Source organism: Dasypus novemcinctus, chromosome 14 (assembly GCF_030445035.2).
Source record: "Dasypus novemcinctus isolate mDasNov1 chromosome 14, mDasNov1.1.hap2, whole genome shotgun sequence".
NCBI classification, from domain to species: Eukaryota; Metazoa; Chordata; class Mammalia; order Cingulata; family Dasypodidae; genus Dasypus; species Dasypus novemcinctus.
Window position 1 is genome coordinate 104286469 of NC_080686.1, and position 25461 is coordinate 104311929.

Here is a 25461-nt window from a genome sequence, read left to right on the forward strand (position 1 = left end):
CCCTCACACTGCCTGGAAGGCAAATGGTGAAAGAGGAGCTGGAGCTGGCGAGGTGGCTGGTCTGGTGGTGGGGGCTAGAGAACTCTAGTTTGCTTCTCTTGCTCTCCATTGTGCATGTGCATGCGTGAGGAGAGCACAAGGACACTGGGGAAATGGTGGTGCTGGTGAGGATGAAACGCAAAACGGATCTAGGAGAGCGTGATCTTGGGTTGAAAGTGACCCCAGTCGCTTCATCCTCAAGCAGCACAGGCCCGGCTGGTGGAAAGGCTCTCTGCTCCTCCTCCGTGGCTGGAGAAGCCTCGGTGCTGTGGGCACAGTGCTGTCGGGCACAGGTCAGAACACAGGGGATGGAGCCACAAGGGACACTGGCAGACGCACCCAAGGAAACGGACGACTCCCTGCCACAGCGACCCTGCCCAGCGAGGGGGTAGTCTTCATACGTTAGCGAGCAAACGGAGGCTCAAGAGGGGAGACGGGGAGGAGCTGGGCAGCAAATCCAGGACTGCTGCTGTCTAGAAGCCGTGTGGTCAGCACCAGCATCTCCTTCTCTAAGAAACTAGTCCAGGTAGTACCAGAAACACCTACCACCTCCTACAGGTGTCATGTCACCTGGGATGTTTTCAAACATGACACTTAAAATCCTCTTCACACCAGTGTATGTAGGGGCCCACTGCCCGACCCTGCCCCGGCAGAGCCCACCACTGGGCTGTGAGGTCCCTGTGAGGAAGGACCGGAGTCCTCTCATTTGCTCCGACAGTACCGAGGAAAAGAGCGCGGCCCATGGTGGCTGCCAGAGGGGCTCGAGAACGAACGACTGAACGGCTCTACAAAAACAGCACGGATTCCAGCACCCTCTCCAATAAACAAAATGGAGGAATCAAATCTGCTCCTGTTCTGTGACTGAATGCATATTCATTTTCTAGTACGTAAGTGGCAAGACAGTTCAGATTTCTTTCACATCAGCAGCTAGTCATAAAACACACAGCCTCAAAGAGCTGATGTTCTGATCATAAGAACAGTCTCCCATCAACAACTAGAAAACAAGTCTAGAGAAAGGCCTGGAATGCCTTAAAATGCTTCCTTGAAGCATATGATGTGACAAATCAGAATACAGTAACAGCTGCAAAGAATGGTTATCGAAAGAGCATGCAAATCAAAACACAAGTTTTAATTAAGATTAATAAAAAGTTGACAAATGTGATCATGACTATAAGATAACTCAGCTAACATAAATACTGGCCTGCAGAGTCTAAAAACTTGTAAAAGGAGGTCCATGTAAGAAGCCAGCTCCCGAGCCGGCCACTATTCTCTGCTCTGTACCTAAGTCTCAAAGGCTTACTGTTTATAATGAACTCTTGATAATACTACACACTTTTATCTGTTCATTTGTTCAATGCTTTTAAAAATAGTTATCTAAAAAGTGTTACTTTAAGTCCCTCTTTAAGCCAAGAAACTAGGACTTCCTCTTGAGCTTCAGACTCATCCACTAACTGCCTAGATGTTTCCACTAGGATTTCCCAGACATCTAAAAACTACATGGCACAAAGAGACACGGGGATTTACACTCCATGTCTGATCTCCGTCTCAGCAAATCTCCCAGGCGCTCCAGCCAAAAGCCTAGGCATCAGCCCCGACTCCTTTCTCCCCTCTCCCAGCATCCAGCCCAGCAGTCCATCACCAAGGCCACCAGGGGCTACTTCTAAAGCAGTGACTTCTCCACTGTGTCCCCTCTGCGCTGCACCGGTCTCGCCAGCATTTCTGCAGTGGCCTCCATGTACCCACACAATCCATGTGATATTGTGTAGCCAGCTGTTTTTTTAGAAACATGGACCAAATCTCCAGCTGAAACCCTAGGGCACGAAGGATAATGGATTATACTCACCAAAGGGTCCTGCATGACCTGGACCCTCCCTGGGTCCCCTGACTTATCTCCTGCTGGACTCCCCCTGCCCACCATGGCCTATTACACTGGCCTCCATCTGGTCCTCAGAACACTCCCAGCCTTTTCTGGATAAGATCCTCTGGTGCTTGTCGCCCAGTTGGCAGGGATGCTCTCCCTCTAGCGCTCTGCGTTACTAACCTCTTTCATCTTTCCAGCCCATCCTTTGCAGCAAGGAAAGTAGGAACGGAAATTCATATGCTTTACTGACAATTTTTCCCATCAGCTTTGTCTTGGTCATGACTGTTTAGGGACGTCAAATCAGAAGGCATTAAACATTGGACCAACTCTGGTCCAAAAGGGAAAAGGGTGGGAACTGGTCATGGCATTCCCTAAGAAACTGAGGATCAACAAGGGATTATGACTTGTTACACTTTATTTTTATCCACATACACAAATTCACCTGCTACATCTGAATTACTTTTTAATAACTAGCTTTGTAATCTTGTTAGAAAATAAAAAGATGGCAAAACATGGAGGGTATGAACTACCTTCACAGCATTTGCCTTAATGAGGACCCACACGAGGCACGTGTAAGGCCACATTCATGGATATTTCTCTTTCCTCATTTTTTCCACCTCTTACATACCAACATTTCTGGCTCAAACTGCCAACACTGTAGAGAAAACAAAGGATAACCAATAGAAGAATGCCCTTTCTTTTTTCTTAAACCTGCCCATCCTTTTTAAACACTTCCTGGACACCTGGTAGATGGCAGGTGCTATGTGTTGGAGGGGGTCCTTTTTCCTTGGAAGTTGTTTAAACGCCAAAAATCCCACCCAAAGCCCTCTTCTCATGCCACACCCTCTCCCCAGGATGCTCTCCTTCAACCTAACTGCTTCAGCCCATGTTCTAATTAAGACCACACACCCTGGAGCCAGGCTGCTTGGGTTTGAAACCCTGCTCTGCTATATAACTCTGAGATGCTGGATTATTTTTATTGTCTCTCTGCCTCAGTTTCCTCACTCGTAAGTTGGGGAGTAACAGCAGAACTTATCTCCAAGGGTCACTGGGGGAGATTCAGCTTTAGAAGAGACTTTCATGCTGGGCGCTGAGCCATCCCTGGCCAGCGCTGGCGGAGCCGCTGCCCCTGTTCTAGTCTAGTGTTAGTACCCTGAATCTCTCCGTTCTCTGTGCCCTCCCTCCTGATCTCCACGGGTTTCAGGCCCCTCAAGCGCAGCACTGATGGTGCTGAACGGGTCCTGTCAGCCCCACCCCAGTCTGCTCCTCCTTCGGTACTCCGTCTCTGGACCACTAGCACTGACCACCACTTTGGTGCGGGAGCGGTGTGGGCCAGGCCTGCTCGCTCTCCTCCCTCCTCCAGTGAGACCAGCAGTAGGTCCTGTGGGGCTTTACACTTACCCTTCAAATCTAAGCCAACAGAAACAGACCCTTTGCCCCCTCTAAGTCACGCCCTCATTACTGCTCTTTGCAACAGTGTTCTAAATGCAGTGTGAGGTGACTGAGTTTGGTCCTCTCTTTCCAAACCAAAGCACTCTAAGAAATGGAATGTGTATGTGATAAAGTAATTTGCTCACCCTGACAATTTAATCTGCTAGAAGATTTCTGAATACATGGGAAAATGTGTCTGAAAGTATTAGGTTGGTGCAAAAGTAATTGCAGTTTTGCATTACTGAAATTTGCCAATTGATATTGGCAGACATTCTTAAATACAAATGGTTATGTTATACATCATTTTAATCTGCATTTCTCGCTTTCTGTATTTTTGCTAATGACTTATTACTTGCTGCTTATTTTATATTTATTTTATACTACGGAACTGATGTTAGACAAAAAGCAAATTCGAGCAACTTTCTTATTTGAGTTCAAAATGGGTCGTAAAGCAGTGGAGACAACTCACAATATCAACAAAGCATTTGGCCCAGAAACTGCTAATGAATGCACAGTGCAGTGTGGTTCAAGAAGTTTTACAAAGTAGACGAGAGCCTTGAAGATGAGAAGCATAGCAGCTGGCCATCAGAAGTTGACAACGACCACCTGAGAGCAATCACCGACACTGATCCTCTTACAACTGTACAAGAAGTTGCCAAAGAACTCAATGTCAACCATTCTACAGTCCTTCAGTATTTGAAGCAAATTAGAAAGGTAAAAAAGCTCAGTAAGTGGGTGCCTCATGAGCTGACCGAAAATAAAAAATATCGTTTTTGAAGTGTCGTCTTCTCTTATTCTACATAACGATGTACTATATCTTGATCAGGTTGTGATGTGAGACAAAAAGTGGATTTTATATGACAACCAGTGACAACCAGCTCAGTGGGTAGACCGAGAAGCTCCAAAGCACATCCCAAAGCCATACTTGCACCAAAAAAGGTCATGGCCACTGTTTGGTGGTCTGCTGCTGGTCTGCTCCACTACAGCTTTCTGAATCCTGGTGAAACCATTACATCTGAGAAGTATGCTCAGTAAATCGATGAGATGCACCGAAAACACTTGCAGCTGGCATTGGTCAACAGAAAGGGCCCAATTCTTCTCCACGACAACACCCAACTGTACGTTGCACAACTAATGCTTCAAAAGTTGAACGAATTGGGCTACAAAGTTTTGCCTCATCCGCCATATTCACCTGACCTCTCACCAACTGACTCACTTCTTCCAGCATCTCAACAACTTTTTCCAGGGAAAATCCTTCCACAACCAGCAGGACGTAGAAAATGCTTTCCAAGAGTTTGTTGAATCCTGAAGCACATATTTATATACAGGAATAAGCAAACTTACTTTTCATTGGCAAAAATATATTGATTGTAATGGTTCCTATTTCATTTAACAAAGATGTATTTGAGCCTAGTTATAATGATTTACAATTCATAGTTCGAAACCACAATTCCTTTTGCACCAACCTAATAGTAACTATGCAGTGTTAGAAGATGGTCCAAATTGTAATTTTATTGTATTTGCCTCTTCTCATTGAATATGGGAGGAAATGTTCTGGTTTTTAGCAGGCAGTTTTGCCTGGTTTGTCCTATTCACATATATTACCAAACCAAGAACCAGGAACACCAAGGAACAAGAAACCCCAATGAGCTCAAACAGCTGTAAGGAGGAAAAAAATATTCACTCAGGGTTAGTTTCTCTGGTTCCCACCTACTAAATGGAGTGACTTGGCCCAGTGATCACTCAAACTTCCTCATAGTCCAACCTTAATGTGACCACTCAACGACTGTAAATTCCAGACTTAGACCGTTCAGTGCTAGATGAAACCTAGAAAGTTTAAAGCTATCTGAAAGGAGCCGCCAAATTAATTTCTATAGGAAGGATACTTTAGAGAGCAATGGTTCTTTCCTAACTTATCAGGGAGAAAAAAAATAGCTACCAAATCTCACTAACTTCCTAGTCTCCTGATAGTCAACAGTTCCAGAACCAGAAGGAACAACGTTTTACACTGCATTTTCCTCCCTATTTATATAGCTATGTTTGCCCAAATTTGGGAAACAAGGCATCTTATCTAAGCAATTTTAAACCAATTCCTATGCAGAAAGAAAAAATGCTAAGACTGTGACACTTCTTCAAAACGAAGCCAAACTATTAGCGCGAATCAGCAGAAAATGCCATTTTTGAACTACAAAAATATTCGTTTCACATGAGTCAACATAATATTTATCAGATGTTACTAGATGAAAAGGTTATAATAGAACACTAAAGAAAAAATACAATAAAATAATAAGCTACTTTTCTCCCAGAAAAATGAGCTAGGACAGGAAGAAACCATCTGGGGAAACAAGTTCTAAAGTTTAGGACACCAGAGGAAGGTTTGACACGACTCAGAAGAGAGGGGTATGGGAAAAGAAGATCAACGGAAACACCGGAAATTGAAGCTGCAGGTGCAGCCGCCAGCACCCTCTCCCACCTGATAGACAATTTTGAATTCTCAGGCCTCAGGCCAGTGGCTAAAGACAGAGGGAATGTGGACCATTGACCATGAGGTGCAGCGGTGCTCAGAGATGTATTCACGAAATGCAATGAATGTCTCATGATGATGGAGGAGATTGTTGCTACGGGGGGAGGAGGTGGGTGGGGGGTGAGGGGGATATGGGGACCTCATATTTTTTGAATATGATATTAAAAAAATAAAGACAAAAAGAAAAAAGAAAAAAAAGAGAGGGCCCCAGGGATCCACCTCCCCAGGAAACAGGAGAGAGAGGGAGGCAGCCTAAGGCTGCTTCAGTCTTTGACCCACAAATTCCAGGCCGGGTGGGACGTGCCGTTGTTTGCCCCGAGAGCAAGCACTGGACTAAAGTGATCTAACCCTGCCAATCACCCTCCCAACCAACCTTGCTGAGGATGCACATGGGAGTGGAATTATTTCCTAAGCACAAAAAGGGGGGAACTGGCAGAAAAGGTTGGAGAACAGCCTCTGAGAAAGTTTGCACTGCAAGGCTCTTAGCCTCCAGGCAGGATCCTCTGTCACACTGTTGTGGCTGGTGTTGCAGAGAACACACTCCAGGCTTTGAACTGAGAGGGCTGCAGAAGAGCACATTTGCTGGCATACCAAGGTAGTACATGTGAGAAAATTAAAAGTAAATAAGTGAGGGAGTATTTTCCTGGCCTTTACAGCTTCCCTGCCCTAGGCCCTTAGAAGTGGGTCTGTAACCCATTCCTGGGTCCAGGGCGCAGATTTGAGCAACCAACAGGGGCAATCGTAAAGACCTATATTGGGTTCATCCAAGAATCAAAGAACAGCAGTAACACACAGCCTCCTGCCACTAAATCCCTACAAAAGAGAAAGGAATTGAGCATCTGAGTAAATTCACCAACAGAATCAGATGCCTAGACATCAGCAAAAAATTACAAGCTATATTAAGAAAATGGAAGAAACGGCCCAAGCAAAGGTATATATCAAAGCCCTAGGTGAGACACAGGATTTGAGACAACTAATCAACAAAGTTCATACAAATTTCCAGAATCAAATCAGTAAGTTGAAAGACACATGGCTAAAGAGATAAAGGACATCAAGAAGACACTGAGTGAGCACAAAGAAGAATCTGCAAACCTGAATTAAAAAAATAGAGCTTATGGGAATGAAAGACAACAATACCTGAGATCAAAAACACAATGGAGGCATACAATAGCAGATTCAAAATGACAGAAGAAAGAATAAGTGATATAGAAGACAGAAGAGCTGAAATTGAAGAGAAAGAACAGAGAAAGAAAAGAATGGGAAATAATTGAGCAGGGGCTCAGGGAGCTGAATGATAACATGAAGCACAACAACATATGTGTCACTGGAGTTCTAGAAGGAGAAGGGAAAAGGGGCAGAAAAAGTATCTGAGGATATAATTGCTGAAAATTTCCCAACTCTCATGAAAGAAACAAATTGACATGTCCAAGAAGTGCAGTATACTCAACCAGAATAAATGAGAACAGACCTACTCAGGGGAAATGGATGTGGCGCAAGTGACAGAGCTTCCACCTACCATATGGGAGGACCTAGGTTTGATCTCTGGGGACTCCTGGTGAAAAAAACAAGAAAAAGCGTGCCCATGCGGCAAACCAGTGCCCACGCGAGTGCCATGTGGTGACCCAGTGCCTGTGCAAGTGAGTCATGCAGCATGATGATGACACATCAGAAGAGAGACAAGGGGAGAGTCAAGGTGAAGCGCAGCAGAGACCAGGAACTGAGGTCGCACAATTGACAGGGAACCCCTCTCCCCATCAGAGGCCTCTAGGATTGAATCCAGGTGAATCCTAGAGAGAAAATGAGAAGACAACACAGACATCAAAAACAGCAGGGCAGAAGGGGAAGGGGGGAAAATAAATAAATAAATCTTAAAAAAAAAAAAAAAGTATAGACCTACTCAGAATGTCAAATATAGAGAAAACTCTGAGAGCAGCAGGGGAGAAGCAAATCATCACATACAAGGGACGTCCAGTAAGACTTAGTGTAGATTTCTCATCAAAAACCATGGCGATATGGTTTATGATCTAATTAGGGATACTAAAAGAGAAAAACTGCCAGCAGAGAATTCTTTATCTGGCAAAACTGTCCTTCAAATATAAAGGTAAGTTTAAAATATTCACAAACAAACAGAAACTAAAGAGCTCACAAAACAGAATCCATCTTTGCCCAAGTATTAAAGGGAGCCATACGGGTTGAAAGAAAAAAACAGGAGAGAGGTTTTGAGGAGAGTGTAGAAGGCAAGACTAGCAGAAAGGATAACCAAAAGGGTAAAAATACTGACAAAAATAAAATATGCCATATCAAAACCAAATATAAAATGGTGGAAGTAAACAATACATTTGCGGGAAACGGACTTTGGCCCAGTGGTTAGGGCGTCCGTCTACCATATGGGAGGTCCGCGGTTCAAACCCCGGGCCTCCTCGACCCATGTGGAGCTGGCCATGCGCAGTGCTGATGCGCGCAAGGAGTGCCGTGCCACACAAGGGTGTCCCCCGCGTAGGGGAGCCCCACGCGCAAGGAGTGCGCCCGTGAGGACAGCCGCCCAGCGTGAAAAGAAAGTGCAGCCTGCCCAGGAATGGCGCCGCCCACACTTCCCGTGCCGCTGACGACAACAGAAGCGGACAAAGAAACAAGACGCAGCAAATAGACACCAAGAACAGACAACCAGGGGAGGGGGGGAAATTAAATAAATAAATAAATCTTTAAAAAAAAAAACAATACATTTGCAATAATATCATTGAATGTGAATGGATTAAACTCTCCAATCAAGAGATGTAGGCTGGGAAGTAGATGTAGCTAAGTGGCTGAGCGCCTGCTTCCCACTTACAAGGTCTCTGGTTCAATCCCCAGTGCCTCCTATAAAGAAACAAATGAAAAATCCAACTCTCACTGGGGAGAAGATGTAGCTCAGTGGTTGAGCACCTGCTTCCCATGTATGAGGACCTGGGTTCAATCCCCAATACCTCCTAAAAAATGAGAATTAAAAGATATAGGCTGACAGAATAGATAAAAAAAAACCATGAACCATCCATATGGTGCCTATAAGAGACTCACCTTAGACCCAGGGATACAAATCAGCTGAAAGTGACAGGCTGGAAAAAGATACTCAACACAAACAGTTACCAAAAAAGAGCTGGGGTAGCTATACTAATATTGGACAAAACAGAGTTTAAATGCAAAAAATTTATGAGCGTCTTAGAAGGCTTTTATATATTTATAAAAGGGGCAATCAACAGGGAAGAAACAGTAGTCATAAATATCTATGCCTTTAACCAGGGTGCCCCAAAATATACAAGGCAATCTCTGGCAAAACTGAAGGGAGAAAGAAACATCTTTACAGTAATAGTTGGAGACTTCAACATACCACTCACATCTCAAGATAGAATAACTAGACAGAACAACAAGGAAACAGAGAACTTGAACAATATGAGAAATGAACTAGACCTAATGGACATCTACAGAATGTTTCACCCCAGATCAGCGGGTTATACGTTATTTTCAAGTGCTCGGTGATCTTTCTCCAGGATAGACCACATGTTGGGTCACAAGGCAGGTCTCAATAAATGTAAGAATAATAAGCTAAGAACACACTGAGGAGTAACTGATCTAACCACTCGTCAAATGCCAAACATAGATATACAAAGCGCTACACTGGACGAGGAGCATTCAAGCAGAGTCTGGGTTTTCTCCACCCTGGCACCCAGCAGATGCTCACGAAGTGAATGCTGAATGTTTATAGTGAGCCAGGAATTTCTGTGCCTGACAAAAATATTAAGTCTGAGGTAGTGACATGCTGATCATGGAATTAAAAATGATGATAATTTTCTCTAAGAATAAAACAGAATTCTAGGAAACTGCTATATTCTTTGGGGATTGTATAGATACTTTAAAAAACAACTATTAATTTCTTACTACTTCCAGTTCTGAAATTTGACTTCTACTGAAAATTGTATTCAAATAATTACAATTTGGCTATTTTTGAACTCCTACCTAATTATAGATTTACAGAAGAACTACAATTAGAGTTCCCACAATATCTTTAACCTTTAACCAGCTGCCCCTAACCTCAATATCTATTTGTCAAAACTAAGAAGCCATTCACCAGAGCACAGGCTTCACCTGACTTCCCAGCACGACCCTCCTAGGACCCCACCCAGCACGGCACTGCACTGCTTTGTCACAGAAGCTGATGTGAATTTTTTGATTTGAAGAACGGACTGCCTGTAAATTTACACACTAATGGGCATATACTTAAATTGATAATGAATTTCACAAAGGTTGTTGGCAATCAGTGCAATGTTAAAGAATTGAGGTAGAAAGTGAAGAAATTTTGGCCCAAAAGGGTGAAAGATATAAACTCCCGATTAAGCTATTTAAGAAGTCTACTATACGTTTTTTAAAAAGTTTTGATGATTCCCTTTTTATTAGGAAGTGTGTGAGAAACGAGCTCTTCAGTGGATCCATAGCGAACAGTAGCTAACAATTCTGTTCCCTCTCAGCCCCATCAACAGCAGCAGCGATCCGAGTCCTCAGAAGAGCACAAGTGCTTTTCGGCTTGTGAAAGGCTCAGGTTTCTGAGGCCAACTCTCCCTCCTCCTCACAAGGCGCAGCTCCATCCAGGCCTCATCACCAAACACCCACTAACTCCACCACCACTCAACGCTTCTTGCTTCCAATCCTTCCTTCATGCTGCTGTTAGATTTATAATCTAAAATCCAAGAAATGATGTGTCCATCCCTTGATCTAAAATCTGTCATGAATCCACAATACCCCTAACAACTCTTTTCTCAGTATTTAAGCCCATATCAAGTGATTGCCAGACTTTATTTCCATACTGCTCAATTTGCTCTATGATCTCATGAATAGATCAGGAAACTAACGAAAATTAAAACGCAGGGCAGCATCTTCCCAAAAAGAGTCTGACACAAAAAGGACTCTTTTCCTCTCCTGTCCTTGAAAAAATATGTCTCACTACATTTGCAGAATGCCTTCTACTGTAGAACATTTGCATATTCATCAAGAAGCTACAATTTCACAAATCGCACTCAATAAATTAGGCCAAGAATGTCCCTAGTGAAAATACACAGACTTTATATAGAGACTCGACAATAACACAATTGTCAAGAAAATGTTGTGTGGAAACAGGTTCCAGATTAGTACAATAAAACCTTTGAATTTTGCATTTTATTGTTACCAGTAATAAGAATGACCATCTCCTCCTCATAACAGACGACACTTAGCATCCTTTCTTTGCATTAGACATTGTTCCAAGATTTAGCACATTAGTACTTGGTTTTATTCTTACTTCAGATATAGAAACTGATGTACAGAAAAATACAGTGTCTCATCACATATGTCTTATACTGTTTGGGCCCTGTGAAGGTATGGTTTTTTGGTGCCTAACACACCATTTAATCACAAAATAAGAGCAGTAACAACCACCATTTACAAAGTGCTATGTGACAGGTACTGTGGTAATATAACACATTAAATCCAGTAAGTCTTCTTATCAACCTAATGAAATATGATTTTCTTCACTGTGGAACTAAGAAACCAGGCCAAGGTCATGTGCCTTGTAAATGGCCAGCTCACTGGAGCTGGACTCTATCTTGACCCAGAAGTCTGCATCTGCCCACCACATTGTAACACCTGGACATGCGCTCTGTACTGGCTGGGGAAATTCCACTTCAGACTCGCTGCTGTCTGAGCGTGGAGTGGGAACTAAAGGAAGGATGAGAACTGAGGCTGCGCAAGACTCACCAATAAGGTGCGTCAACATGTCGGGAAGAAGAGACAGAGTTTCAGAACTGGCTTACCTGCATATGCACACACAGTGATGGGTGTTTCTACTGTTTTGCTATATTCAGCTACACTATGACTCTTTACGTACTACTGCTTTACTTCTGTGTATCAAGATACCTAAGACTGCAAAGACCCAGGCAACAAGGACTACTGTGAGCTTCTCGGTTCTATAGTTAGGTGGTATCACATACAATCAAGCAATGAAAACTATGGTGTTGTGGGAGAAAGCTGAACCTGTTAAAATCAACTTGGCATCAATATGACCAGAGTAAAAGTCAGCTTTTTACATTGCAGCTTTTACATGTAAAGGAGAAAATAGTATCATTTTATTTTCCCCAAAGCAATTTACCCTTGGGGAAAAGGTATCTGCATAATATGATTATTAGATTATATTAAAGGAGACTAATTACCTTGACAGACTCCAGTAAACTCTTAGGAAAAAATCGCTTTAAACCAACATCTTTTCTGAAATATAAAAAGAAGTGTATTAACAAATAACACCATCAATTAATATAATGACATCCTTGTAAAAACACTAAAAGCACTTAAATTAATTATCTCCCACATGGTATCCCAGAAGGAAACAAGTAAAATGAAGTTCTAATTTACCAGCATGAACACACAAGGGGTTGGGACAAGTCATTTTCTAGATATAAAGAAAACATGAATACAAGTTGGTTTACATAGAAAGCCCTGTTTTTAACCCTTATTGTTGAAAATCCTTCTAGAATAGTGCCTCTTTGCATAGCACAACAAAAGTATGAATAAACTGTTCTTTTACAGATGTTGCTTCAAGGTTATCCTTACAAACATCAGTTCCAATCAGGTTACACTATATATGCAGAGAACAAACTGCTAATTATGAAAAGATTTGGGATATACTCTGAAAGTTTAAAAAAAAATCCCTTGGATTTATCTTAAAAATAGAATTGCTTTTTAAGTTTTTGTTTGTTTATTTTGCTTAAGGAATTGAATTCATTCACTTAAACAATGGAAAGAGTTATATAGGAATAAAATAATTTGATATTTGACCAAGGTAAAAAAGCTGAATGTATGGAACTGTCAGAAATCTAGGTGATTTTTTAAAACTCTATGAAGTTAAATTATTCACTATTATAAAAAGCCTGAAACCACCCTGGCCAAGAAACTGCAGTAAATAGAGCAGAAAGAATAGCTCTGTCCCTTTTCTAGCCACTTTGGGTACTAAGCTATGCAGGCTTTTTGGTCACTAGATGGCACTCCTGTACTAGTAAGATGGAACAATGTTTCTACAGTAAGAAATCCCAGGAGAGTCCTGGAAAATATAAAAGGATCAAGAAGTATATATAATCTTATTACTCCTTCTCCTCAACTCCTGGGAGAAATGGCCTCACAACCCACTCTGGAATTCTTACTCAACACTGAACATTAACAGTTGATAGTGAAATTACATATTTTGGTGGGTTTAACAGTATATAAGCAACATTTTCATTAGTAGATAAAAAAGTAGCAGTTAGGGAGAGGCTGTGAGGAGGTTTCTCATACAATGTATTTTTCTATTTCTTCACAAATTTTGAGTTTCATTTAGTGACATTAAAAATCAGTTTAGGCTTAGGAAGAGTTCACAAAGACACACAGGGTTTTAGCAGGAAAAGGAAACGTCGGATTATTAACTGTAGTTTCACAGCAATGTTTTTGAGTGATTTTTTTATTTTTCATGTATTTAAGAAAGCAGGTTTGAACTTTATATGTTGGTTTTCTTTTTAGTGATAACTTATTTTTAAACAGCCAAGGAAATTATAAGGTTAAAGTACCTGATTATTTAGGGGAAAAACTCTTTGTGAACTTTTGCTGGAACAGATAGATGATTTAAGAGATTTTGTGATTTTAATAGAGAAAGAACAAAATTTTAACTTTGCATCAGTATACTATTTGATATTACAGCTTTTAAAACTTTATAGACCAAATAAATCTTTTTAATATAAACAAAAATTTAAAAAAAAAGGAGCAAGAAGGAGAAAAGTGAAATACAGGCAGTCTTCTCAAAATCACCTATAGAAAAATAAATTGAGGATGAAATACAAAAAAATAAAACAGGAATAACCTTGTCCTTAACTATTAGTAAGCTGGTATTATAAACAAAAACACAGCTTATATGGTTGATCTTACATCCAAACATCTTAACCTCCTATTCTATAGAAGTAATCTAACCATTAGTTAGGACTTCAACCAATGAACTTCTTGCTAAATCCGGAACAGGCCTCAGTTCTCACTCTTTTGGATTCTGTTATTAGTATTATTCTCACAAGAGCCTATGAAAGTCTTTCTCGGCTTCTATAATCCATTGTTCTCTGGCTTTACCTATCAGTTCATATAACTAATTCCTGGTTTTCCATTTATTTGTCTAATCACTTTTATTTGTAACTCCCTTTTCTTATGTTTTCAGAGCTGCAATTTGTCCACCCAAGTTCTTTCCTTTCTTGCTGCATACTCAAAACACATGGTCTCTGCATTTTAAGGATTTTGGTGCTAATCCCTTGGGGAAATAGAATGGTAGCAAAATAAACACACAAAGGAAAAACAAAAATTCTAGAATCTTTAAGGTATTATCCTTGAGCATCTTCCTCCCCGTCCTCCTTCTCTGGGAACTATTCCATAATGAAAAGCACTTACATTCCTATCGGAGTCCTGGGTTTGAACCCTGGCTTTATCCACAGGATGGTTCTGGCTGTTACCTAACCTCCGTTAACCTCAGTTTATCTATTTGTAAAATAGCAATGCTAATTCCGACTGCATGCAGTGGTGGCTAAGGATTAAATAACAATGTGTTTATAAAGTCCCTAGAACCTTTAGGGATAGGTCCTTTTCCCTACAAAGATCTTAAAGTCCCTCCTATCTGATGAGATTTTGATCCGTATGCCCAACTGCCATGGATTTGAGCAGAGATGTGTGACCTGATTTGCCATTTCCAACACTCACGGTGTCGTGTGCAGGATACACAGTGGGGGCAAAACTCCAAGCCAGGCAAGGATGAGCTGGAAGGAGGCTTCAACAGGCAAAGGGCGGGGGGCGGGGGGACGACGGGGACGGGAGGGAGGTGGCCTCTGGGAACTAAACAGAGGCAGGAGAAGCTTGAGAATCAGGGTATGTGGTGGACAGAGCCCACTGCGCTGGTGACTGGATAGGAAGCACACGAGAAAGAGGGAGCCCAGGTGACCGAGGGACACTGACACCAAGTGCTGAGAAGGAGGGCCTGGGCTGGGCTGGGTGGGCACCAGCAGGCTGAGTGAGCTATGTACTGCTGCTGGAGGGCCAAGGCGGCCACTGCCTGGGCGAGTCTCGAGGTGGGGGAGCCCAGAAGTCAGGGCAGGGACGTCCTCTGCTGGGGGCAGGGTGCCCACGGCCATAGTCACCCCATTTACGAAGCTGTTTTTAAAAGTCAAGTTAGGAGGAACTCTTGTTAATAGAATACCTGACAAGTGAGAAAACAAAAATGAGGGTAAAGTATACAAAATTATGGGGAAAATTCAACATTACATTTAATACATTTTCTACAAGCTTATCCAGAAGATCTCCTTTAGGCTGTGGTAGGGGGCTCTGAGAAGCACTGAAGGCATTATGTTCCCAGTTTTTGAGAGAGCCTATTATAGGCATCTAAATTTAAACCCTCTCTCAGGAAACCAGGCAGGGCACTTGCAGGTTGTCCCACTTTTAATACAAGGCCGCCTCAACCGGCTTGAGACCGTATCTGAAAGAGGTTTACAATGCGCTCGCCTCTCCGCAGGTCAGCTGTCTGGGATGTAAAACCAAACTCTCACAGCTGACCTACATGGGAATGGAAAAGTAAATGCAACATAGGCATCACAAATAAAATGCAACTACTGGTCTTTTTAAAGTAATTCTTAACTATCTAAATGATTGTCAAGGGGTATATCCTAAATGCATGTCACCTCATTTGACAAAAAACTTAGTTTCCATGGGCCTTTTAGAATACTACCCAACTCCGACTCCGAAACCAAGCACTGGGTTGTTTAAAGGCATCGAGCTACCCTACGCACAGGTGACAGGACGTGAGCAGGGGTTAGAGCCCTGACGTCCAGGACAGCAGCGCCGAGCCGCTGGTGGCGCGTTATCCTTAAATCTCAGGTCCGGCTGCACAAGCCATGTGTCAGGTGCTCCACCGGCCCCTGCAGCTAGGCTAGCGGCTTCTGCAATGGACGGGGCAGTGAAGGGGCTGAGGAGATGAGTCCATGACTTCAGGAACGCTCCTCTCGAGCCGCAGGGGCAGTGGTGGTGAAATGGAAGGATGCTGGGTCAGCTGGGCACCCACTCTGGGGATGGACCACAAAGGCTCTTTGGGGTTGCTCAGAAGAGCTGGGGAAAGACAGCATGGACAAGGAGGAGGAGGACGGTCCTGCTGGGGCGAGGCCGCAAGAGCAACCAGGGGAGGGTTTTGGGTGAAAGGGGCCTTATCCGAGGCTGCCTGTCACACGCGAGAAGGAGACACCTGTCGCTTCCAAAGACTACTCTTGCCTGAATTCAGTCATTTCCTTCTTCATTGAGAGTGCACATGCCAGACGCGCTGTTGGATGATGGGGCTGTAAAAATCACTAGAACAGGTCCCTCTTCTTAGAGAGACACTTAGAGAAATCCCTCACTGTACAATGCTGTGAAAGGTGCTGTTAGATGGTGAGCTCACGAGATTCAATTCATCTAGCCAGTGAGTTTTAGGATTCTTGGGATTCAAAATGATTTTTGTGATCAATTTTAAATCAGAATTCTCTTAAGTAATGTTAAGAGAATTGCTTGTCTGTCATAGGAAATATTTAGACCACTGCTGACTGATGCTATCTTTCTCCTTCACTTTTGCTAAATCTCAAAATCTCTTTCATCCTCCCAACTGATCCCCACCATCCAGTGTCCCCTGAAATCGGTGTGCATGTGCTCGGAGAGCTCCTACCTGCCCGCATCTTGCCCCTCCCTTGTCCAGCAAGGCTGCATCACACACACACACGCTTGCCCACTTCCTCCATTCAAAGGGGATCCAGAGAAGAACACGCCGTCCACCCCAACCCCAGCCCTGGGCAGCGTGTGCACCTGATGCAAATGCTCCACCACGGGCTTGGTGGATGCCCTACAGCTGCTGGTGTGCCATTCCTGGCACTGTCCCACACAGATGTGCATTCATGTCCCATATCCATAAAACAGAAGACCCTCGGGGTCTGGGATTGCAAGGAAGCGCTGTTTACACAGAAAAGGTAGCTAAGCTTATTATGTCAGACAACAGGTCAGGAAACTGATTTGTCTGTTGGCCTTATTTAATACTCTGTGGGCATAATTCCACAAATATATACAGCCCTAGCAAAAGAACAAGCAAACTGATTTTGAAGTATCACTTAAATGTGCCCTTTTGTGTGGTTTCTTTGGTTTATCCTCTCTTCCACACTGTTGGGACTGAGCATCTTCAAAGTCTTACTGAGGTACTTTAACCTCTACCTGATACTTTTAACCCTCCTAAAAAGTGATAAATGTTGTGAGTCTCCAACTGCAGTCGAGACTTTTAGTGGCTTCTTAATGACATTCTCTGCTTCATCCTGGGTGATAAGAAGCTGTGTTTTGGGTAGATACAGTGCTACCTTCCCTAGTCTCTCTGGTAGTGAGGTATGACCATGTAACTCATATTTTAGCCCATGTCCCTTTAAGTGAGAGCACTAGAAAAACACCTGTGTCCTCAGATGGGGAGAGAGAAAGAGAATGTCCCTGTCTTCCTCCACCTTGGTGGCTAGAACACAAACGCAGCAGTTAAAGGTCCAGAGCCACCCAGGCCATGAGGTGGCATGCTGTAGATGGTAAAACGGCAGGACCAAGACCCTGGGAAGAAAGAGACATGAACTCCTGTCTTATACTTCACTGTCAATTTTGTTATTACTGTACTTAACCAAACTAATCCTGATAAAGAGTCTTCGTATTTTATGTGGACATCCAATTCTGTAAGTATCCCCTTCATTTATGTATTTGTAATAGTATTACAGGGAGCTTAAGAAAGTACTAGGTTATTACTGACAAGAAAGACAGTGAAAAAAAAAAAGAATGAAAAGCACAAAGCACAATTATAATTAGCCTCAGCTAATTTTAAACAATGCATGTATTCATTCAAGAAATACCTACGAGTACCTAGTGTCAGACCCTCTGCTAGGAAGACCAGGTGGCCCTACCCTGATGCAGCTCGCTTTCCAGCAGAAGAGAGACCAGGACACAAAGCAACCACGTAGAACACACTAAAGGCAAAGACAGTTCAACACCAGTTTCTCAAGGTAAGGCAAACTTCTTAATAAGGAAATGAGCAGAACTGAAAAGGTACGTACTTCTTTTAAGATTACTTCACACTGTAGTTCTCTAGTTTAAGAGAATAATCACTGGCAAGGAAGAATCTTCCTTCCACCACACCATACTAGAAATCATAATATTAGCATCTAATTTTTTGTTTGTTTGTTTAATTTGCTTTTATCAGTAATGCAGTTTCTAAGCTTGTTAACCAAGTAAAAAAATCTGACCTCACTTAGCAGCTGCCTTCCCCTCTCCTCCTCACCTCTTATTTATAAAATGTATAAATAAAAGCCACATCTGTTTTACATTCCCATGTTACCTGGCAGTGTCAGCCCTCAGGAACAAAGCACCAGGGACAAGGGCTGGGGGATTTACTGCCATGAACCTCCACTTTGCCTATGGAAAAGGTACCGTGGTTCTGCCAAGGTTTGAAAGACACAGAAAGAAGGCTGAGTCTGATTCTTTTTAGCATAATTCAAAATAGCTGTTTTGAAATGTGGTAAAGTTGAAGGGATATTCTCCAGTAGGCTGGGAATTTCTTGAGATTTTCTTGAAAATTTCTAAGTAAAGGCTAAGCAACCTTATGGATCATTTCATACTTTTTCTCCTTATTGGGAAGGAAAAAGAGGATACCAAAATAAATCAGCAACAGGCAATATTCTGCACTTATGTATAATTCTTTGGGGAAACTTAAAAATTTCTAACTTGCTCCAAGTTATTAGCAAAAACCAATTGGAGGGAAAGACTTGGTCCAGTGGATAGGGTGCCCACCTACCACATGGGAGGTCCACAGTTCAAAGCCCGGGCCTCCTTGACCCGTGTGGAGCTGGCCCATGCGCAGTGCTGATGCGTGCAAGGAGTGCCGTGCCACGCAGGGGTGTCCCCACATAGGGGAGCCCCACGTGCAAGGAGTGCGCCCCGTAAGGAGAGCCACCCAGTGTGAAAGAAAGTACAGCCTGCCCAGGAGTGGCGCCACACACTCGGAGAGCTGACGCAGCAAGATGACACAACAAAAAGAAACACAGATTCCCAGTGCCGCTGATAAGGATAGAAGCAGTCACAGAAGAACACAAGTGAATAGACAGAGAGAGCAGACACCTGGGGGGGGGGGGGGGAGCGGGGCAGGGGAAAGGGGAGAGAAATAAGTAAAAAATAAACCTTAAAAAAAAAAAGGCAGAAAAACCAATAGGAGCCCTCTCCCCTTGAGGCATGATGGCTGAGGACCTGCCAAGGGACAATCCTGGGGCAGCAACAGCATAGTGAGCATAGCATAAGCTCCACGACAAAGCACTGGCACCAGCCTTTCCCAGCCACGTGGAAGACAGAGCAGGGTAGAAGGATACCTTTAAAGTGGGGGAAGAACACCTAACTAGCAATCCAGGATTGTTTAGTGAGAAAAACTACCTTTCAAGAACTAAGGGTAAAATTCAAAGAAATATCAGAAGATGACAAACACTGAAAATTTTACCACCAAAAGACACACATAAAGGAATTTTTAAAAAAAAGGAATTTCTAAATATACTGTTTAAACCTGGCTGAAACTTTCCATAAACTTTTAAGGAAAAAGAAAATTGAAACCAGAAGGACACAGCCCACACTTTAGAGGTAGGTGCTCTCCCCCTCCTTTGGACATAAATTATTTGGCATTCTTCTGCACAGGAGATTTGTCTCTTCTCCCTCATTTAGTCATTCATTTTATATGGGTTGGTTGATACCGACTCTATACTTTAGGTTTTTATTTTGTTGCTCAAATGTCCCAGCTTTGGCCAAAGGGGCTCTTTCAGTTGGCTCCTGGACCCTCGGACATAGCCTATTGAGGGTTTTGGGTGAGCATTTCCTTCTTCCTGAGCACTACAAGATGTTCCACCCACAATCAAAATACAGTTTTCCAACCTCTGTGGGATTTTACATAACCGGCTTCTGCATAGAATCCCCACCTGCCCACATTCTGGTGAATCACTCATTCTTCAAAACACAGTTTAGGTAACATCTGTTTGTGAAACTACCTCAGATGCCAAGTACCATCTGTCCCCAAAACTCTGTAGATGCATCTGTTTTAGTTTTTTATATATTTAGACTATTTTATAAATTTGCTTACTTGCCTAACAGTCTGCCTTCTAGCTGTAAGCTCTCTGAGGGTAGAAATTGCATCTTATTAATTTCTTAATATCCAGCACCTTAGCTGCCAAGGACTAAATGCTCAATAATGTTTGTGGAATGAACGAGTGAACAAATATTGGACAAAGGAACAGAAAATCAACCCAATAAACATAGGGGAAAGTACATATATTTTTGCTAACCTACCTGGGGATAAATATAGTATTCACTGAAGACAAGACCTTCAGTGATTCTTCCAATTCTGAAAATTTATATTTTAAGCACTTAGAAGACTAAACCAGGCTGAAGAATGAGGCAATGTTAAATAAAAAATCGAAATCACAGTGAATATGAGGGCTATGCTTTTTAAAATTAATGGTATTAATGCTATTGTTTTCTCTACACCATTACGTGTTGGAAGGACAGGAAAAATTCTATTCAAAATAATTCTGTCTAATATAATGTATCCTAGTTTTTCTAAAATTTTTCATTTAACTCCACTCAAACTTTCTGTCCCTATCCAATTTGTTAAAAGGGACAGCATATGATTCGTATCTTCATAAACATATAATCACAAATATTTACTGCTAAGCATCTTATACTCTACTAATGTATAAAATCCAGAAGTCAAGGGGTGAATTAGCTTCCGGCACACAGAAACAAGGCGGGCTTCCTGTCTACACCTCAGACCTATCCTCATTCACTATGTGACAACCTGGTCCAAAGCAGGTCCACGTAATTTTCTAAAACAGCTATTTTATATCTATTACTACTAGTAATCATTTTGAAGGACTCTACCTGCTTTGTAGCTTTTTTCCAAAAATATTTATTTCTGTATTTATTTTTAAATGATCACACCTCTCCTGTAAAATCTAGTTTTCAAAATGGTGGTGATTAAACTTTTACAGTGTAACAGCAAGTGGACTGACCTAAAAAGTCCAAATAAAATTGAGTCATTTGGATTCTCTTGATAGCAGAGTTGTTATGGACAACAATTCAGTTTATTTCCCCAACATCTTCTGTATACCTCCCAAAATTTCAGAAACAGTATCAGCCAAAAAATAGTAAGTGTTGGCAAAATGTTACACCACAGCTAATAAAAAGAAAACTGAGCTTTACTAGAATATAATAAATATCAACAATCTTTTATTGCATTTAATAGTCAAAAAGATGAGCTGCAGAACTTCTAGTTTCACAAGACATAAGCTCTCCAGTTTGGCTTACATGCATTTAATATGTTCTACTATAACAATCTGATATACAAATTAATTTAATTATCACCAAGATTTAAAAGTTAGATTCTAAGTTTTCTGATGCATGAGTAACAAGTAACTCCCATATTTCCATTTGTGAAAAACTATCCCCAATGAACCTATTATAAAGAATAATCAAAAGGAAGAGACTACTAAAGTTTATAAGCAATTCTAGAGTTAAATATGAATTAGAAGTGCAAGTGCATCCCAATATGATTAAGTCTACAGAGGCAAAAAAAGTTTATTACACATTTGCTAACAGACCATCAATACCTTACCATTAATCAACAAATCTAAATGGAAGCTAATACAATTAACGTCAGAAGATTTTACTCATTAAAACTTGCCTTGTATGATAAGAAATGGTAGGGTTTTAGAGTCAATATTTAATTTTAAGTAATGATAACCAAACTTAATAAAAATGACAATTTGAGAAAACTATTTAGTTCTGAGTATATGCAGGTATGGCCTAGATGTGTAATACTTACTCTAATACTTCATAGTTAGACTTCTTTTCTAGTGCATTGCCCCGCATCTCCCAGTATGACCGCCTAAAATCAAAGATACAAATTTATACATATATCAAATGTGTTGTAAAATTTTAAAAATCAGGGGGAGGAGTTTGTACCTAAATACTCATTCCTTCACTGCAATGAAGCACAATTCAATTACAGACCTTATCTCTACTGAGGAATCTGATTTTCCCTGTAATTTGAAGCAGTTCTCCTTGTAAAGATGAGAAATAAGATAGCAGTTTTAAAAGAGATTAGGTATGTTGCAGGCATACCTAGTTCTTGCATAAAGGCACAACTGTTACAGCAATATCAGGCTGCTACCGCAGCCAGGTGCACACCTGCTCCTGAGGAAGCTAGAATGGCATAAGAACGGTACTGAGCCTGCATAACCCAATGGAATGCAAGGAAGTCGATGGCTAGCACGTGTGTCAGAGGCATCAGCCTTGTGGAGAATAAGTATCCCCAGAATAAGTGCTACCTACTGCTCTTCACATTTGCAGTTGGAATTTTACTTTCTCATCCCAAATTCTATGTTCAAATAGTTTCTGATTTTACTGGAACCAAGTCCTTTCCAGTTAAAATCTGGCATTAATGGACATGACGCTCTCTCCATGCACATAGTATCTCAAAGAGGACAAGGTTTGCTACTTTCCGATATATGTGATATTGCATATCAACTGAAATAATTTTATAGCAGAATGTACAGTCAACAAGACTTTGTTTCAAAGCTGCCTATAATAATATGAATCCTGTGTTTTTAAAATTTGACATTTTCTTTGGCCTACTTTAAATGGAAGGCACTAGATTTAGAGGAAAAATAAAAGAGGGTCCCCAACCAATTACTTGATTTGTTCTGCTTTCTATTCATGTGGGCTTTTATTTTGGGGTTGGGTGGTGTGGAGGACTAATTTGTCAAGCTTTTCCATCAGAGTCCAAAAATTTAATCAGTGACACCAAACAGTGAAGGAAAAGGAGGGGCAAAGGAAAGGAAGGAAAGAAGAAAGGAAGGGAGAAAGGGATAAAGCATAACACAGAGGAAGCCAGAGTGGGAAGAAAAACATGTCATTGAGAACCAAGAGAGGTACACAAGTGCTATCCACGTGGGATTGAATGCTTTCCAACTCCCTTCCCAGATGACCTGTTAGTACTGCTCACAGTAAGAAACGAGCACCTGAACATGCTTTCTAAGCTAAAACTCTGAAGAAGGTCAGGAGAGGCAGCAGGAGCATAAAGAGCAGCGAGAGGTGACTTTTGTTACTGGGATATATAATTAAGGTTGAAAAGAAATTCTAATGAACAGTGGAGAGTTATATTTAATATCCTTTGGGTCCTTATAGGAAGTTATTGAAAGGTCTCATGCAGAATAAAAAAGTGATCTTTGGGGAAAATTATTATTGTTTTGAGTACATACAACCAAATTTACCTAATTTAATCAACTTACTTTCAACTAGCAGTCCAATATAAATTTTAATTAAGATTATATGCAGCAAAGGTAAAATTCTTTTACTCAAATTTAAAATGGTGGTATAGAAGATAGTACAAGACAAATGTTCTAAGAAATAAGTAGTACATGCTCAGATTTCCACTGGCCACATGTGGGCATGTAAGTTTAAATTCACACGCACTAGGCACAGTTCAGGTATTCAGTACTCACCTGTGAAGAGTAGCTAACCTATCGGACAGCAAAGATACTGAACATTTTCACCATCACAGAAAGTTCAATGGGGTGCACTGCCTTAGACTGTCTTACATACTTGCTTTCTTAGAAATCGTTTAATTTTAGACACAACATAATATCATTTTAAAAGAGCCTAAGATTTCTAAAATTAGCAATATTAACATAATTCAAAATCATCTCAAACTTTTACTCCGATTTTATTCAATAATGTATTGATTTTTTTTTTAGGAGGCACCAGAGATTGAAGCCAGGACCATGTATATGGGAAGCAGGTGCTCAACCACTTGGGCTACATCCACTCCCCTGATATTTTTTAAAACAATGAAATATACTGATGAATAAAGACTTCAAAATATAGTTATCACCTTACCGTATTTCTAGACAACCCAACTTCAAAGCAATTTCCTGGTCCACTTGATCAGCTATTTCTAACATATAATCACTCTTCACCTAAAATAAAAAGGAATGGGAAAACAATGCACATAAAATCTGTGATACTGGAACAGGGTATTAAGACACTAACACTGTCTAAATCACAGGAAATGTCAAGCTGCCCTGTGCACGTCCCGTGTTGACAGGAGTTAAGACACGAAGCAAGGTCTCCATTTCTGTGCAAATTTGCAGCAGATATATTTTCTCAACTAAAAACTAAAGTTCACACAGCATTTACTGAACTTTGATGCAAGTGCAAAAAAACCTACATATCTTAAAATCCATTTAACTGTGCAACTGTAAGTGATTAACCTGCAATGAAATAAGATGCTAAAAGGCAGCTATTAAGAGAAGAATCTACAAAACTGTATAAATGCCTTCCAAGCAAATGATACTCAATTAAAATGCTATGCTCTTGAACTGACACCAGTATATGGCAATATCTGTGTGAGAAGGTATTTCCAAAGTAAGAGTAAAATCTCCTTACAGATTAGCATCAACAGATCAACATCTGCAATCCATTTTGATGACAGGGATATTATTCTGAATCCCAATTAAATGAAATGTTATCCCTGGCCCCAAAAAGAGCTCCTTCCTCCTGGCCTATGCGCAGCCTTGCTCCTGTCCTAAGGGATTCCCACTCCCAGGTATTTCGCTCCAATTCACGACCACCTTCAACTCAACGGCTCAGCACTGCGGCTTCCCTTGCAGAGAATTCCTCACTCCCAGTGCCCCGTTATCCCCCCACCATCATTTGCTGGCTACACCACCCCATAGTGAAGCCAGCACCCCCATACCCTGGCTCCCACCTCCATGTCCATCCTCAAAAGTAGGCGACACCAGGCTTTGTTTTAGAGTCCTGACGACGAATGTCTACCAGCCAAGCACAATTCTGGAAGCTTGACGACGCTTGCCTCCAAAGTTCCCTACTAGGCTGCCCCTGCCTTCTCCTGTCACCCTGCTACACTTCCTTCCTGTGGGAGAAATCAAAAGCTTCTGCCAGTGGGAACAGCGACTTCCACCCCGTCCTGCACAGGACTCATCTGCTCGTGAATTTCATGGTGGGAGCAATCTCCCTCTGCCTATGGGTGGACAACCATCTACTCTTCCCATCTAAACACCATTTCCTCTTAAAAACTTTCATTTTCTACATTAGCACTTAGAATTATACATGCTGCACAGTTGACGGTGAATAAATATTTATTAAATGAGTAAGTGGGCAAGTGAATGAGTGAACAAAAATTCCTCAAACTGGGCTTTGGCACCTCTGCATGTCAATTTTATTTTCCATGTAAGACTCACAAGCAATGGTAGTCTCCATTCTTTACACATAACAGGCTCTTTAGAAAGAGTCAACTAAATTAACAAGTTTTAACTTTATTTTCCATTGGCTCTTTCTCCTATAGAGCAAAAAGTAAATGCAAATGTAAAACTTAGTTTTTGCATTATAAGAAAGTTTATTATCCAACTAAAAGGCATGAGAAATAAATCAAGATGTGTATTTATATGAGTTAGAGAAATAC

General features: G+C 41.5%; 1 protein-coding gene across 30 annotated transcripts in view; it reads right to left on the reverse strand.

Moving 5' to 3' along the window:
* Positions 1 to 25461, reverse strand: part of PTK2 (protein tyrosine kinase 2) — a 327553-nt gene that overhangs the window by 146947 nt on the left and 155145 nt on the right. For all 30 annotated transcript variants that reach the window (XR_011645712.1, XR_011645713.1, XR_011645711.1 and 27 more), the window contains 3 exons: positions 23877 to 23956; positions 21802 to 21864; positions 12068 to 12122 (listed from right to left, as the gene is read on the reverse strand). Coding sequence is in view for 26 of the 30 variants with exons in the window: in XM_071208058.1 (XP_071064159.1) it covers positions 12068 to 12122; positions 21802 to 21864; positions 23877 to 23956 (198 nt within the window). In the remaining 4 variants the exon portion in view is untranslated. The remainder of the gene's footprint in view (positions 1 to 12067; positions 12123 to 21801; positions 21865 to 23876; positions 23957 to 25461) is intronic.